The sequence below is a fragment of the Alosa pseudoharengus genome, unplaced genomic scaffold (assembly GCF_046254945.1).
Source record: "Alosa pseudoharengus isolate Yale_2024_CS ecotype anadromous, Long Island Sound unplaced genomic scaffold, YU_APseudo_1.1 YU_APseudo_1.1_scf_5, whole genome shotgun sequence".
NCBI classification, from domain to species: domain Eukaryota; kingdom Metazoa; phylum Chordata; class Actinopteri; order Clupeiformes; family Clupeidae; genus Alosa; species Alosa pseudoharengus.
The window spans coordinates 23,416,664-23,433,164 of record NW_027468837.1 but is presented as its reverse complement, the minus strand read 5'-3'; the positions used below and the strand labels follow the sequence as shown (position 1 = coordinate 23,433,164).

At 46.0% G+C, this 16,501-nt stretch overlaps 1 protein-coding gene across 2 annotated transcripts in view; it reads right to left on the bottom strand.

Annotated features, from left to right (window-relative positions):
• Positions 1-3,603: 3,603 nt before the first annotated feature.
• trim62.1 (tripartite motif containing 62, tandem duplicate 1) overlaps positions 3,604-16,501 on the bottom strand; it is a 57,486-nt gene continuing 44,588 nt past the window's right edge. For both annotated transcript variants that reach the window (XM_076267632.1, XM_076267633.1), the window contains 2 exons: positions 15,259-15,374; positions 3,604-7,073 (listed from right to left, as the gene is read on the bottom strand). In XM_076267632.1, coding sequence (XP_076123747.1) covers positions 6,523-7,073; positions 15,259-15,374 — 667 coding nt within the window. In that variant the 3' untranslated portion in view covers positions 3,604-6,522. The remainder of the gene's footprint in view (positions 7,074-15,258; positions 15,375-16,501) is intronic.

The following is a 16,501-nucleotide window of genomic DNA, read 5'->3' as shown; positions in this document are numbered from 1 at the left end:
TGTTATTTGTACCCATCTCTCCTTAACCCTTTTCAAATCTTCTCAGTGTCGTACATGCACTGCAATTTTTTTATGTTCAGGAAATCAGTTAGAGTCAAAGTTATCAAAGATGTCTCATCAATGAGAAAGCAACTCAGCAGCCAACTTAGTCCACCTTGAGATGGAATAGCTGAGGTATTTTTAACCATGACCGGCTAAAGTTCCCTTTTCAGTGTATGTGCCAGAGGGGACATCTCGGCGTGGCTGCATAGCAGAGGGATGAGTGCTGACATTCATGATGGCCAAACGGGGGAAAAGAGGGAGGAAAGAAGAGAAGATACTAACGTTAGTTTTGATCCGAGCAGCACAGAGAAGTAGGTGCTGCGAATAGTGTCACAGGGTTTCATAACCAAAACAGCGAAACCTTCAAAGGCCTTAAGACAAAATGGGGAAAACATGCAGTCATGTTCTCACAAGTTAACAAAATAGTTGCTCTAAGTTATGTGAGCATGTTTAAACTCCTCCAACACCAGAGGTTGGTATTTGATGTGGGTTGAACGGCAGAGACACATTTCACCACCGGAGGGCAGCCTCTAGCTACTCAGCCCTGACACACAATAGCAAATGATTCTAGGACCTCTAAGAATATGGTGTTTCACATACATTGAAACAAGAGCTGGGGAGGCAAACGAAAGGGGGCTATTTTAGATAATGGATTCAAACTGGCTGGGAGGGTTCCTGTGATGCGTGTGTGTGTGTTAGTGACCTATAAGCTTCCTCACAGCTCAGATTCCTTGGAATTGTTGAAGACTGCAAGAGGGCATTGAAATGACAGGAGATGGATTCGTCACCAACTGAGTGCTCAGACTTGCTCTGGCTCATGCATCAGCAAAAGTCTAGTGACTTACTAATAGTAAATCTAGGACAAGCAACCCAGAGAACATGCACTGTGGTTGCCAAGTCAGTGAGTTCAGGTGATGCAAATGAGGCATGTCAACGGAAGACCGCAACAATTGGCTGAATCCACCTGCCAAAATGACAAATAGGCAGGTCACCAAGTAAGGAGAAACAGGATACAATAAAGTAATTTGTATTCCCCCTGTCCTGACTTGAATGAACGTGCTCTTTTTTAGTAACTGGCTTTTGTAGACTCATTATCCCAGTGAATTTAAAAAGTTCAGTAAAAAGCATTAAAGTACAGCCCCCCCCCCCCCCAACAACTCACTCTATTCAGCCTACTCTGTGTGTTATGCTTCAACAGCTGCTGGGGAAAAGTGTCCTTCATCAGAACATCAGCACATCTCCACGTTAAAAATAGACAGGGTTGACAGGAAGGCACGACAAGAAAGAGCATCGGAATGTCCTGAAAACAATGGGGCCTATTCATCATATTCCCAGCACATCTCAACTAGCAACAAAAAGAACCCAAGTCCAGATGGTAGACTTATGTAATGAGGATACGCTAAAATGAGCGAGTTTGGGACTTATATTTGGCCTCCAAGGGTGCCCTCTCTTACATTGTGAATGTGGGAATGCCATCCAGAGCCCAGGGATGTTTGTGCAGAGCGCATCTGCTTGTGGTATTTGCTTTCTGTGCGACATGCTCGTGTATACTAGCAGCCCTGCAGGGATGTCCCTTGTCAGGGAGGAGAAAGTAACCATAAAAGAGAGGGAAAAAAACATCACCACAAGAGAGAATGCCCTTTGGGGTGTGCTTTTATGGAGAAGATACTGTGTGTCTTTTATGGAATGAGTGTGAGTGTTTGTCTGAGAGAGAGAGGAGAGAGACAGAGAGCATGTGTGTGAGAGCATGTGTTGTGTGTATGAGAGAGAGAGAGAGAGCGCTGATTTCTTCATGTGTGCATGGCCAGGCCTATTTGCACCTCCACCACCCCTCCAAGGTGACACACGGCTGCCTGCTATCATGGCTGAGGGAATCTTTTACATTCCATTCCATCACTCACCGCACTCCTTCATCAGCTTCATCAAAGCAACACAACACATCTGTGATCATCACACCCACAATGAAACCATGACCTTGACGTGCCTGGCTCTGTTCTTTACCAACTGAGCCACAGGAGATCAATGTAAATCCTTACGGAATCGGTAAGGTTGATTCAGACCAAGTGAGGCTTACTTGACTGGTTTGTTTTCAAGCTGGCTAGACAGTGTCATGGAAAGACATGACTATGGGAGGCAAACTGCAGGCGTTGAAAGCACAGTCTAGTTGGCAGCACTGCACAAGAGTTGTACGAAATTGAGAGAAAGAGAAAAGTGAGCGGAGAGAGGGGGGGGGGGGGCGGGGAGAGCAAGAATGCAACTGCCTTTCTTCCTTGTCACATCACTGTCTGCCGAGAGACAGATAGTTGCTACCAGGCAAAACGCCTCCTCGATTCACCCAAGCAACCCGAGCCAGGTGCGGCCCGTGATAGCACTGTGCTGGGATTTCATTTCAAAAGGACACGTCGAGCCTCAGGAATCAGGTCCGCCCGAGCGGCTCCTCGCTCTCCCGGGGAGCAGTTAGCTCCATTACCCTACGCGACCGCAGAGAGAAACCAATCAAGTGCGCGCGCAATAGACGGGCGGCAGGGAGGTTAGATAACGGGCCCTCTGGGGCGGCGTGTGTCAAATGCTTGCCACGGGATGGAGGTGAAACGCGTGTAATGAGGGACGTAATTTAAGGATCGATTCGGGATTTAACCATCCATTAATTAAGGGGACATGAATACGATTTGATCTTAAAGTGAACTGGCAGTCTGGCACAGACTTTTTTTTTTAATGAGGAGACACAGTACTCAAAAAATCCTCCATAGAATCCTCCATGGCTAGAGCAAGATTGTGTCGTTAAGCCTTGCGCACTCGCATTTCTGCCGAAATAGATGCCCGATAAGTGTCCAAAAAGCCTGTCACAAATCTTGAGCGGTGCGGGCTTTGAAGGAGACGATGGAATATTGCAATTAAAAATGCAAGACTAATGATTATGCGTCTCATATCGAAAGCACTCGTCAAGGTTTAGAGAGGTGACACTTATACAGCATCCTGCTATGTTCATTATTAGAGAGGACATGTTCTTAAAGGGTCAAAGTGGCTTGTCCATCAACCCTGGATTTATTCTTTTGACTTGATTCAATCTTTTTCTGCTGGTTAACTAGCCTGGGAACACCCAGAGACCACAACTACACAATTGGGAGTGGGTCTGGAAAAGGTTAATTGACTTATGACTTCTAGCAGGGGCGTAGGAGTGAAATTAAACTTAAATTGGTACATTAAACCAAAGATTTAAATGCTGTTATGTACTCAATTCCAAAGAAATACACGTCCATGCCGGATTAGCAATAATTTGCGTGCCCGTGTTTTAGGGACATTGGAAATGGTCCCTGGGCCAGACGGAAATGCAGATCAAATCCCAAATTTGCCGAAAGGTCGTATGGGTATTCCCAGGCTACTGGTTAACTACACTGGGAACTAAAAATGCTTTGAGGGAGATACATGGAAATATTCTCTCTATGCACACATTTTTTTGTTTTCATACACACATCACTTGTTCAATGCCACGATTGAAGTTATGAGTTTCAGTTTTCTTTTTTGGAAGTTTCAAAATGATCAGAAGACAGGTGAGGTGTGTTGGTTTCATCATCATTTATTCATACATTAACACATTTCTCATGAAATCTCTAGCCGGCAGACACCAACTAGAGAGTGTTTATGCAATGATAGGTGCAAAGCGGCTGTCAAAGACACAATCATCATCATCTTCATCATTATCATCATCAGTATAATAATCATCATCATTATCCATAACAAGCGTAAATAATAAATCATCTTTAATATTTGACATATCCCACCACCAAAATAATAATCAACCCCAGATTCAGATTAGAAAGTCGATGAGGGTGGGAGAAGGACCCAATGTGGTACGAGAGACCCCACAGAAGTCCTGGGTAGGTTTGTTCAGCAACACTACATCCAACAAGATCTGCAGGGCTCTGCCCTGACACTTAAACACAACATGACTCAGATTACACACACAGCAACAATCGTGCATGGACAACCAGGAGATCAGGAGGTCATTCGGTCTGGTTTGTATGTGGCTGTGGCTGAGTGTGGGTTGGTCTCTATGTGTGTGTGTGTGTGTGTGTGTGTGTGTGTGTTAGAGAGAGGGAGAATGTGACACAAAGTGACCAACCATATGAGCAAACATAGAAATGGAGGGGACAAATGACATAGTGCAGAGGCAGAGGGAGAAAAAAGACAGACAGAGAAAGAGGGAGAGCTGCTTGCTAGTGTGTGTTTGTTTGATCTTATGTACACATGATCCTCAAAATGGGCATGAGGTCTCCATCTGGACTTGGTCATCCGTCTGAGGTGCTAGCACAGAGGCCCCCCCCCCCCCCCCCCAATCTGTAGTTCTTCCTCTGCCAGTACCACGCTACTCTCAGACGCTTGTGTTGCGTTACTGCATGCCGGTGGGTTTTCCCGACGTTCGTTATGCATGCATCTGGATGGGATCAGTGCTGCAGTGGCGGCTGGTGATGCTTTGAAGCTGCAGACGGCTCCTAAGAGCCCGGAGAGCCCAGTGTGGCTTGGTAATTGAGCCTTGGAGAATAACAGGGCACCAAGTGTTTACACTGCGGAAGTGGCAAACATGCCTTCAGGAAATACACCTTCATATGACACATGCGCACACCCACATCCTGACAAACATCTGAGAACAGAGGAGGGACATGCACACACACACACACACACACACACACACACACACACACACACACACACACACACACACACACACACACACACACACACACACACACACACACACACACACACACAGTAAGCTCATACTTTTATCTACTCTACTCTGCCAGTGGCTCAGATCTGTGGTCTTGTTGTGCACTTCCCAAATCAAGTTGCATTGTGCAGCTCCTATTTACAGAGCCCTGGGGGAAGAAATCAGTGGAAAACCCCTTGCGCATACAGTTTTGCAGACTTAGCAGTCTGCGAACAGCCATCTAAACCTGCCCTACAAACTTCATTCAAGACACACGGCGCTGCCTCAACCCCTTTAGGAGAACGTATAGGGAGTGATGGAGCTCTGAGAAGTGGTACGACGTATGCATGGACGAGGTCAGTGGCACAGAGCCGTGGCCATAGGGACAGGATGGGAGGTGTGTGATATGTAGAGATAAAAAGAAAAACGAAAAACGACAATAACACATTGTCACAACAACGACATTAGCAACAGTTTGCCACCTTCCTTGCATCCCCCTAGCAGCAGGTGCACAGCCTGTGTGAGAGGATCTCTCTCTGCGGCCTGATTCACAAAAAGACGGACAGGTGGATGGAATGATGCACACATACACACACATATATGGCAGTCACTTAGAAGCAAATAGACAGCAAAGCGTACAAACACACAGACACATCTGAAGCCCCCACCCCCCACCCCAAAAAGACGCACGCGCACCCACACACACACACACAGCTATCCCCTAACCCACACACACACAAGCCCACAGACACACCGACATTCACAATTACTGCTGTAGCTAGATACTTCGTCTGCCTGTACTACTGGGTAGAAGGGAGCAGCAGCAACAGCAGCCGACACGTCCACTTGCTCCTGAGGAGGGGTAAAGCCCAAAGAACCACACACCCGACTCCAGCTGCTGACCGCAAGGAGTGGGAACAGAGCAACGGCCAGGTCTCTGTTTTTAGAGTGAGGGAAGGAGTAGGGGAGGGAGGAGGGGATGAAAAGGTCGGCCACTACCAGCACAAGATGCTCACTGCACCAAATCACATCAAATAAAACATATAAAACAAGAGGGTGGCATAGTGGTGCTAGTGGGACTCCACAAACACACCAAAGCCCATTGCACAAAGAAGAAGTAAAAAGGCGACATGTTTACTACAATGATCCCTGCTGAGAGGAATCATCTTCTGCATTCCAACCTTTATATTAATTGTATTGTTATTTGTATGTCGTTTTGGACAAAAGCATCTGCTAAATCCCATAACCATAATCATATGAAGAATGGTTATAGATAGTGTGTGTGGGCACTGTCTTCTGGTCATTGCAACTGGGGAAATTGATTGTGGACTGTGGAGAGATTGCGAATGATCCCCTTCATAAAGCTTTGAAAAACCAATACAGGTGCCTTGGCTGTGCTTAAGTCTGTCTTTCCCATTCTTTCTCACACACACACACACACACACACACACACACTCACCAGTCTTTGTGATTTCCACACCCTCACATATCCAAGGGCTACCATAAACAATACTGCCACAAAACCAAATGTCTTATATCAGACATTAAACCTAAAGGACAGAACATTTGCTTTGTTTGGTTTTTTTATACACCCTGTATGCTTTATATTATCTGATTTTTTTTTTTATCTGAAGTCAGTAGATGTGGTGGTCTTCAGCAGAAAGAGGAATCAATGGCAGCATCACCAAGTTCTCCGCCACATTCTTGACTTTTTTTCTTTTCCTTTCCCTTCCCACAGTGGTCAACTCCCGGGACAGTGCGAGCGAGCGCGTCTATAGGCGGACGGTGTTGATGCGGAGCGGCTGGACGTTCTTGCCGTTGGCGTGGCTCTGGCCGGGGCTAAAGTAAGGGTAGAGCTTGGCGGGGAACTTCTCGCGGTAGGTGTAGAGCCAGGACATGTCGTCGGCGTTGTAGAAGACCAGCAGACCCTTGGGGTAGTCCAGGTAGACACCCACCTTCTCCAGCTTGCTCTTGACGTTGAGGCGCGTCCAGGGCTCGGTGCAGGCGCTGTACTGGTTGCCGTCGTGCATGACGATGCAGTAGAAGCCACGGCTGGGCTGGATCTGGATGCTGCCCTTGCGCGACACCGTCTCGTTGGCCACGCCGATCATCCACTGGGTCTTCTCCGACACCATCACCTCCCAGTAGTGGACGCCGGCGCCGAACGCCTCCGAGCCCAGCACCGACACCTCCACGTCGAAGCGTCGCGGCGAATCCTGCAGCGGCTGCGGGTGCAGGTTGCCGTACGCCACGATGGTGCAGTCGTCGGACAGGATGAGGCGCTGGTGCGCGGTGATGGGGTCAAGGGTCAGCGCCGCGGGAACTGAAAGAGGAGAGACAAACAACAAGGCGGAGATTAGCCTTTGCAGCATCAGGTTAAGTACGTCAAGTTAAAGATGGAATTTTTGGTTCATAACGTTACACCTACATGACTAGTACACACATGCTGCTCAAATACAGATTGCTCATTTATTAAGCTTGTGCAGTAGCAACAACAAGGATTACTGATAGATGGATAGATAGATACTGTAGATAAATAGATACTTTTATTTATCCCTGCAGGGGAAATTCAGATGTCCAGCAGCCGTGTGTTGTCTACCAACAAGCATTCACACTGCAATACACTCATAAAAACCGTGATCTGTACATAATTTGTATGAAAATGAGCTAAAGGGTAAAAAGCATTACTAGTTGAACATGCAGTATCCACAGATGAAGATTAATCTAGAACTTTAGTTTCAAATGACTAATATTAGAAGCCTATCTAAAGATGGCCTATTGATTTAGCTTTAATTGATGAGAATGAGCTTTAACATGAATACGTAGTCTTCACAAACACATGACTAATACATGTTTCACATAGTTACACAGATAACTATAAATCATACTAAGAAAAGAGTAACCATAATTGTTTATTGATTCCGAGATGCAGGAGGTGACTACTGAGGGTTGGAGTAACACGAAGTAGATAGTCTTCTCATAAATCATGAATACATGTCCTTTACAGATTCCCTATTAAATCTTACCTTTACTACAGCTGGAATATGCTGTTTGCATACTGACCAAAATAAAAGTTGCTCTTTAATATTGATAACTTTAATCTTGCCTAAAAAACAAGCATTATGCCATAATTGCATTCTGATTGTTTCATCTAATTTAAATGTACGTCTTCGTTGCCAGTTGCCTTTGCCAGTCTCGCCTGTGCCGTTGCAACTTACTGGAGAGACAGCTTTAAACAGCACATCTGAACAACATGCTCACTGATGTTCTCTGGCTTTGAACAGCTAAAGTACACAAAGTGCAGCAAAAGTAAAAGGAAAGACAGCGGGGCAGCAGAGTGACAGACAAGTAAAGTGCTACTAGGAGAATGGAATGACAAGCTAAAAAATCACATCGGAGAGAACATATGAGGGGGCTGGTGGAGTGAGGGACAGAGACACCTTGACGGCGACAGAAAGAGGGACGTTAAGGGTCCAGTAATGGGAGCGGTGAACATGAGACGAGCAGAGATGACCGGCTTGTCGAAAGAGTGAGGCAATTCAGAAGGCAAGGCTAGTGTGTGGTATAGGAAAGGCTGAAGGGGGAGGAGGGAGTAAAGAAAAACAGAAAAATAAAACATGTCTTTTGCTCTCAGCAGGACATTAGACAAGACAAAGAGGCATAATCAACAGCAGCAGCAGCAACAACAACAACAACAACAACAACAACAACTGCCTCTTTCATCCAGACTTCCCATCGTGCTCTACTCCCTCAGCTCATCTGCCAGCATGTTAGCGCTCGGGCTAACAGTGATTTACCAGACTCTATTCCCTCCTCCACCACCACAACAACACTTCAGCCAGAGATGGGGAGTAACCTGACAGAGAAGATCCTCTCACTCCACCCTCCCCGCCCTCTACAAAAAACGCTTGAATTTCAGCTAGGGATCAATAAATTATCTATCTATCGACTTTCCATTGGAGAAGCAGTGATAGCAGCTGGCCTGTTGGAGAGTTCTCCCCCGCCTCCTAAAACACTTTGGCGGGGAGGGGCAACGATGGAGAGCTGTCTGGCACCCCGCTGTGCCGGGCTAGATCAAATGGGCCAAGAGGAGGAGGAGGAGGAGGAGGAGGAGGAGGAGGGGGGGAAGGAGGAGAGGAAGGGGAGAGGAGGAGAGAGGACGCCGCTTCCAGCTCTGCCCATCACTGGTGCTGATGCAGCTGGACCCCTTGCTGAGGGGCAGGGAGACTGGGCCACTTGCGCTGCTCATGGCTGCTGCTTCATCACATTTCAGGCGAAACTTCTTCTCCTCTACTTCCAACAGCACTTCTGGCACTGCTACGAATGCTGGCCAACACCACGACTATGAGCTCATGTCTTCTATCTGTCAGATATGATGGTAAATTAGTCTTTTAGTCAGAGCTATAAAGACCACCAATGCTCTTTTTATCAAAGCCGTTGCAGAGCAGTGCTGTTGCACATCCAATTCTTAAATGCTAAGAAGTAGCAGAAGCTGTGAAGCTTTGTGGTTTGGCTATTTAGTCGAGCTTGGCTCTGTGAAAAACTTGGACAATGAGATTGCGAGCAGGGCCATGTTGGAGCGAACGGAAGCCAGTGTGAAGCGGTGTTGTTCTGCATGTCACGAACACAAAAGAAAATGCTTTCCAACTGTGTAGGCAGCAAACACCGTAAGAGGATTTCAGGGCAGCAGCAGACTGGTTTTTTAAATGGGAAATGAAATGAATGGGTGCCATATTGCTCATTCAAAACAGCTGTTGCCAAATCCATAAGAAAAGAGGGGAAAAAAACATGACCATCATCATCCCATTATGTATTATTTTAGCAATGGGGGATGTGCAGTCATATGCAGCATGTGGTGGCAGAGGCAGAGGCGTGACTGTCTGGCTGGCTGGGGCATCCGCCGTCAGAGGAATGAGACTCTACTGCACACAGAGAGAGATCTACTGGGATTAAGAGAGATGGAGAAGAGTGATGAAGCAAGGGAGAGACGGCAAACACAAACAGAGCACAGAGAAAGGGAGACAGAGAAAGAGGGGGGGGGGTGTGAAAGAGAAACCGAGAGACAGGGAGTGCTTCCTGTGTACTATAAAGAGGGGAAACCATATCAAAAGTAAGTGTGGCCTTAAATACATACGACGCATCAGACATACAGGGAGACGGAGAGAGAAAGGTAGAGTGAGAGAGAAAACGTGTTTCTCCCTGTGTGTGTGTGTGTGTGTGTGCTTGTGAGAGAGAGAGAGAGAGAGAGAGAGAGAGAGAGAGAGAGAGAGAGAGAGTGTGAGTCTGTGTGTGTGTGTGTGTGTGTGTGAGTGAGTGTGAGAGAAAGAGTAACATAGGGGTCAACAGATAGAGGATGTGTGAGTGTGTGGGAGTAGGAGTATAAGAGCAGGGGAGAAGTAGTGTGTAATCGTGAATCCTCTCAGAGGACTGTGCAGTGTGCAGTATGCGTGCGTGCATGTGTGTGTGTGTGTGTGTGTGTGTGCAGGAGAGAGGAGTTCGCGTGAGTCTGGCACTCTGTTCCCAAAGCTGCTGACAGAGGACCTTGGCAAAACGTAATAAAACTCAGAGACTCATCCATCAGCTCTCACACACCCACACTGCCAATGCCCACCGGGCACTAGTATACTGGCACGCAACCACACACACACACAAACACAAACTCATTCAAAAACACAAACACACACACACACACACACAATAAACACACATAAACAAACAGATAGTTATCATACACACACTCATACACCCACATACCTACCCTGCACAAGTATGCTAGCACGCACACACACATAGCAAAAACATAATTTGCATTAAGACAGACAGACACACACACACAGGCACACACACACACACACAGGCACAAGTACATACACACACAGAAAGCGGACACATACATGTAACAAGCACACACAATGCAAAAACATTACACACTCACAAAATCACCCCCAAGACACAAAAACATTACACACTCACAAAATCACCCCCAAGACACAAACATAGAAATATTCTCATTAACAAACTGCATACCCAGTGAACCCACACACCAGCAGAGATTAAAACTCCCAGGCCTATAAAAGTCTCTCTTACCCACTCGGACACAAACACACCCACACACATCCACCCCAAACATACTCTGAGTGCAAACACAGACAGGAGGTTTGAAGGGCACAGTGAGATGAGGACGTACTTTTTCCACTCAGGCGATCACCTTGGTCACCTTGGGCCCTTCCTGCCAGCGGAGACTCCCTAAAGTCCTCCCTCAAAAACTTTAACATTAACCCTGACACCTGGGAGGCCACTGCCCAGGACCGTACACTGTGGCGATGGTCATTTCAAATAGGAGCAGTAGCCTATGAAGTGACCAGGACAGAGACAACAGCAAGGCGGAGGAAAGCCAAGAAATAGCGCACCAACAATCCTTTCCTCAGCGCATCTGCCATCCCCTGCATCCACTGTGTCAGGACCTTCTAGGCTCAAATTGGCCTCATCAGTCACCTGCGCACCCACCGTTAGCCTCAACACCCAACCCCCCCCTGATGACTAAGTATTCTTCATCACCTGTGATGGACGAACAAGAAAGAGTGTGTGATTAATGGTTTACTGTACTGTGTGTTTGTTTTGTTTTGTGTTCAGTTTTTTTTTTGTGTGTGTGTGTGTGTGTGTGTGTGTTTCTGTTTGTGTGTGTGTGTGTGTGTGTGTTTAAGCAGCAGTATACGCAAGCTGCCATTATACTGTAAGGTCAAACCACAACTGTGAAACCTGAAAATAACAGGTTAGGTGTGAAGTTCTGCTTCCCGTCCTGATGCTGACTCACGCGTCAGGAAAGGAGGAATGCCATCTGGGTGGCAATTAAACCATGCACTCTCATTTTCACTGTGACTCACTCCTCTCTACAAAACTGCAGCTACATTACCTTCTTGGACTAGAGTCTTACAACCATGCCTGTGTCTAAGTGTCCTCTGAGCCCTCCACAAAATTGCAACGTCTTTTGCTCAAAAGCATGCAATCGACCCATAGAGTTAATATGGGGGTAGTACAGTGTTAATTACTTTAGGTGTGGCTTCTCAGACCGATGTACACGTAGAACTGGCAAATATGACAAGAGGAGGCGTACGTGACTGGACATTGTGGACAACTAGAGTGCTGTTTGTCTAGGAGGGAGGAAGGCTATGTGACTAGACTATGTGATGGGCCAGAGTAAGTGCTGTGTGTCTAGGGGGAGAGTGGCTCCAGTGGGTGTATGAGGGGGTGGGGGTGGGGGCTTGGGCATCGGCCTGCCTCCACCTGACAGAGCACGGGGGGGGTGGGGTGGGGAGACCACTGAGAGAAATGCGTCTAGGATGACTATAGCAGCTTGTTGCCTCATGTTGCAGACAGACAAGACTGACGGAGGAGCCACAAAATGTGTGTGTGTGTGTGTCTGTATTTGAGTGTGTGTGTGTGTACTGTTTTCAGCCACTGCATTTGTGAGCTGGAAGCCCAAGTGGCTGAAGCTGGACACCAGCCAAACGTAAAGGATGCGGTGGTTCTCGCTGGATGTGACAGCGTTGCTTTGCTACTGAAGCATTTATGTGTCGTTACCTCAAGCGCAGGCGTATACGTGTGACTGTGCGAGCTATGGACACATTCATGCATAGAACCGGATAGATAGGACAGATCAACACAATTGTGCACACAGATGCATTCAGGAAAATGCGCATATACATGCATACACATGCACACGCACACACACACACACACACACACACACACACACAAACAAACACGCTGATGCATTCAGCCAACAGTGTGCACACACACAGTCAAGTAAGTGGATAGCAAGAATGCAACAAGAGCACAATCAGCTGAGACAGACTATGCGCTGCCAATACGGCTGAACAGTGGGTCTGGGTGTGTGTGTGTGTGTGTGTGTGTGGGGTGGGGGGGGGTGTAGTGAGGCACAGATGGAAAAAGAAAGAGTAGGAGATAAGGAAAGAAATGCAGTTAAGATTGAGAGAAGAGTCGAATGGAATGTGAGGAGGACTATGTAACTGAAGATTGAGAGAAGAGTCGAATGGAATGTGAGGAGGACTACGTAACTGCATAACTGTAGACACGGTCTGTGGAGATGGATTTGATGTGATTGGCATGCAGTCACAGGAGCAGAAAGAAGCTCTCTACTGATCAGAAGTGGGCAGAAGAGGAAAGGAGGACAGAAATAAAGAGGGGAGGGGAGTGGCATATAGGCAAATGGTGTCCAGATAGAGGAGGGAGTAAACCCATAGTGCAGATGCAGGCTGACATGGCAAAAAAATAAAGGATGGAGATAAAATGTGAGATAGACAGAAGACAAGAGAGAGGAGAAAGGCAGGGCAGGGTGAGATAGACAGAAGACAAGAGAGAGGAGAAAGGCAGGGCAGGGTGAGATAGACAGAGGATAAAGGAGGAGAGGATAATAATGGAATGGAAAACAAAGGGGGGGGGGGGGGGGCACAGAAGATAATACAAGAAGGAAATCCAACAGGTGAGGAGTAGAGGAGAGCCGAAAGGAAGATTTCAGTGAACAGTGGACAGAGGACAAGAGCCATTAGAGCTCGTTCTCCCCTCTTCATCACCATCCTCCTCCTCATCTCAGAACAGTCAGAACTACTCCTGTCATCTCATCCTTCAGAGGCGGACAACAGGGCTGACTTGCACGAACAAGAGCATGCTTCAGAGTGTTAACTCAGCATGCAGAGAGAGAGAGAGAGAGAAAAAGAAAGAAAGATAGACAGTGATAGTGATAGAAAGAAAGACAGTGATTTGTGGAGACCCCTCCACAAAATTGCAACGTCTTTTGCTCAAAAACATGCAATCGACCCATAGAGTTAATATGGGGGTAGTACAGTGTTAATTACTTTAGGTGTGGCTTCTCAAACCGATGTACACGTAGAACTGGCAAATATGACAAGAGGAGGCGTATGTGACTGGACATTGTGGACAACTAGAGTGCTGTTTGTCTAGGAGGGAGGAAGGATACACACACACACAACTGCAGCAGCAACAGCAACAGCAACAGAGTCTGACCTCTTCCCCACCAACAGCGCACCATTAAGACATTAAGAGAACCAGCGCTGTGGAGCTGCTACAATACTCTCATACAAAGCTAAAGGTACTTTTATTGGGGGTGCAAAAGTCAGGATTGAATGTACATTGTGCATATCCCAGGACAAAAAAAAAACTGTCAATAAATACTTAAAAAGTCTGCACACTACTGGAATTGGGGTCAAATTTGTTGGCCTCTTTTTTCACAAGCCCATAAAACAAGAACTAAACCATGTAGAAGGCTCAAATTGTGCATTATGGTACACAAATAGGAATAGTATGTAGCCAAATTGTCAAGTTTGGTCTGGATGATCCAGCATGGTCATAGCTGTCCCTCAAAGTTGATAAAAAATGTATTGGAGTTTTTGGCTGGGCTCTGTTTAGATCTTCAGAAGACATACAATTATTTGTACTCAACATAGGCTCTTAATTTATTTTCTGTATTGAGATAAGTAGAAACACTCTCACAAAAAGCAATGAACAGAAAATAAATTCCTTCAGGGTCTGAACAGCAGACCTCACAAGTCTGAAAATCATTTTGGATCTCATTTTCATAGCACCCTAACACTTTGTGGGAATGTATGAAGATTTTTTGTTTTTTTTTCTCCATGATCCCATCTTTTTAAAAACACCAATTTAACTTTTCTTATGCAAATCTTTCTCAGATCTTTCTGAGATCAATATGTTTTGTATAGAGTAACCACAGGTGGCACTGAAATCACTGAACCACTGAAATTGAAAAGGATATCCCCATCCTTGCTCAGTTACTCTCAGGTGATCACATCAGAGCAAAATTTGCCTTTGGTTAATTACTCTTTACATCAATGCTATACAACACATATTGATCTCAATGGGGCATTTTGTGTTGTTTTGTATAGCATTGATGTAAAGAGTAAATAACCAAAGGCAAATTTCGCTCTGACGTGATCACCTGAGGGTACACAGATAACCACACAACTGTGCTCTAAATAACATGCAGTGTTGCTCTGTGCTGGGGCGACAGCGACTGATCGGGCAAATCAGTCTAGTACGGATGTGACACTGGCCTGTTTGCCCTTAGCAGGTGGCATTTTCATTTTGTGATGGATGACACAAACAACAACAAACAAACAAACAAACAAATAAATAAATAAATACAAATAAAAACACACGTGACTCCCTTCATCCCACCCATCCAATCTCCTTGAATCAATAAAATTCTCCACTTGGTCTCTAATGAGAAGAAACGGCTGGGAGGAGGCTGCAGGATATGTGCAATAATTAGGACAATTATTCCAGGAAGCATCTGCCTCATAGAACATGTTATTATTACCATGAAGCCTAAGGCCCTATAAAAGTTGGTTATTTGAAATTGAATGCGTGTCAGTGTGTGTTTGTGTGTGTGTGTGTGTGTGTGTGTGTGTCAGTGTGTGTTTGTGTTTTCCTAGGGGAAGTGTGCTTGGTACCTGGTGATATATCCTGGAACAAGGACTTCCAGATTGTATACTGCAGTGGTCCCATGTATTTGGATGTGGGAAAGTCTTCATAGCTTAGGTTGGTCTCATGGATTTTTCCTTTGATTCTACACACACATACACACAGACAAAAAAAGAGGGAAATGTAACAGCATCATTTCCACAGCATACCCCCCCCCCCAACCCTCTGCTCAAACATCTATTTTGATACTTTTCCTTCCTTCTCTCTTTCCTGTTCTCTCCATTCCCTCTCTCCACTGCCTTTATTCTTTCCCTCTCTCCCCCCACCTGCCAATGCTGTGGCAGTTTTCTGGCCAAAACAGCCAATTTTCCTCACTGAGTACAGACGCAGAAGACACACAAACACTCACACAGACACAGACACACAGGCACACACACACACACACACAGCGTGGCCTTTGCAGGGTGTGTGAGGTCAGTGCTGGATAGGGAGCAGACTCAGATTTCTCTCATTAACACAAAGCACAAAACACATTAGTCATCTGCTCATCTCCATCTCTCTCTCCCTTTCTCCCTCTCTTCCTTTCACTTTTTACTCACCCTCTTTCTCTCAATCTTATATCCAATTTCCCCTTCTCTGTTTTTTAATCTCCCTCCCACTCTTTCTGTCTCTCACTCCATTTCTTAATTTCTTTCTCTTTCTGTCTATTCTTCCCGTCTGTCTGTATAAAACAGCCTCTCTCACTACCACTTCCTCTCCATCACTCACCAAATGTATAATGAATCAGACCAATCACACCCACCAATTTCCTGTTCTTTCACCCAGTCATAAACAAAACATAATTTATGCCTTGTGAGAATAAACGCAGGACTTCTCATCAGAAGATGGGCCAAAGCAAACGCACACGTTTTCTCTTTCAGACTGGAGTCTGATAAGGCATAATCCACAGGGATTAGCATGGCTCTGTTATTTGGGTTTGGGCGTGTATGAAAAACCTCTACGGATTAGATCTGCGTGGTTCCACATGCCGTTTCACAATTTAATTAGTCGCGGGAACAATAATCTGGATGGGATCTGGGTGGTTAGCACCATGCTTCACAAGGCCTTCATTAGCCGTGTAATTACCGTAGGATGTCACAATTATAGCTACCCTCACGCTCCCTTTGAGGTCTATGTTACTTGCGAATCGAGAGGTTGGCCAGACGAGACCTCTGAAATAGATTCCTAAACACCAACGCAACATGGGCAGTCCAAAGTACTGGACCCAATTAA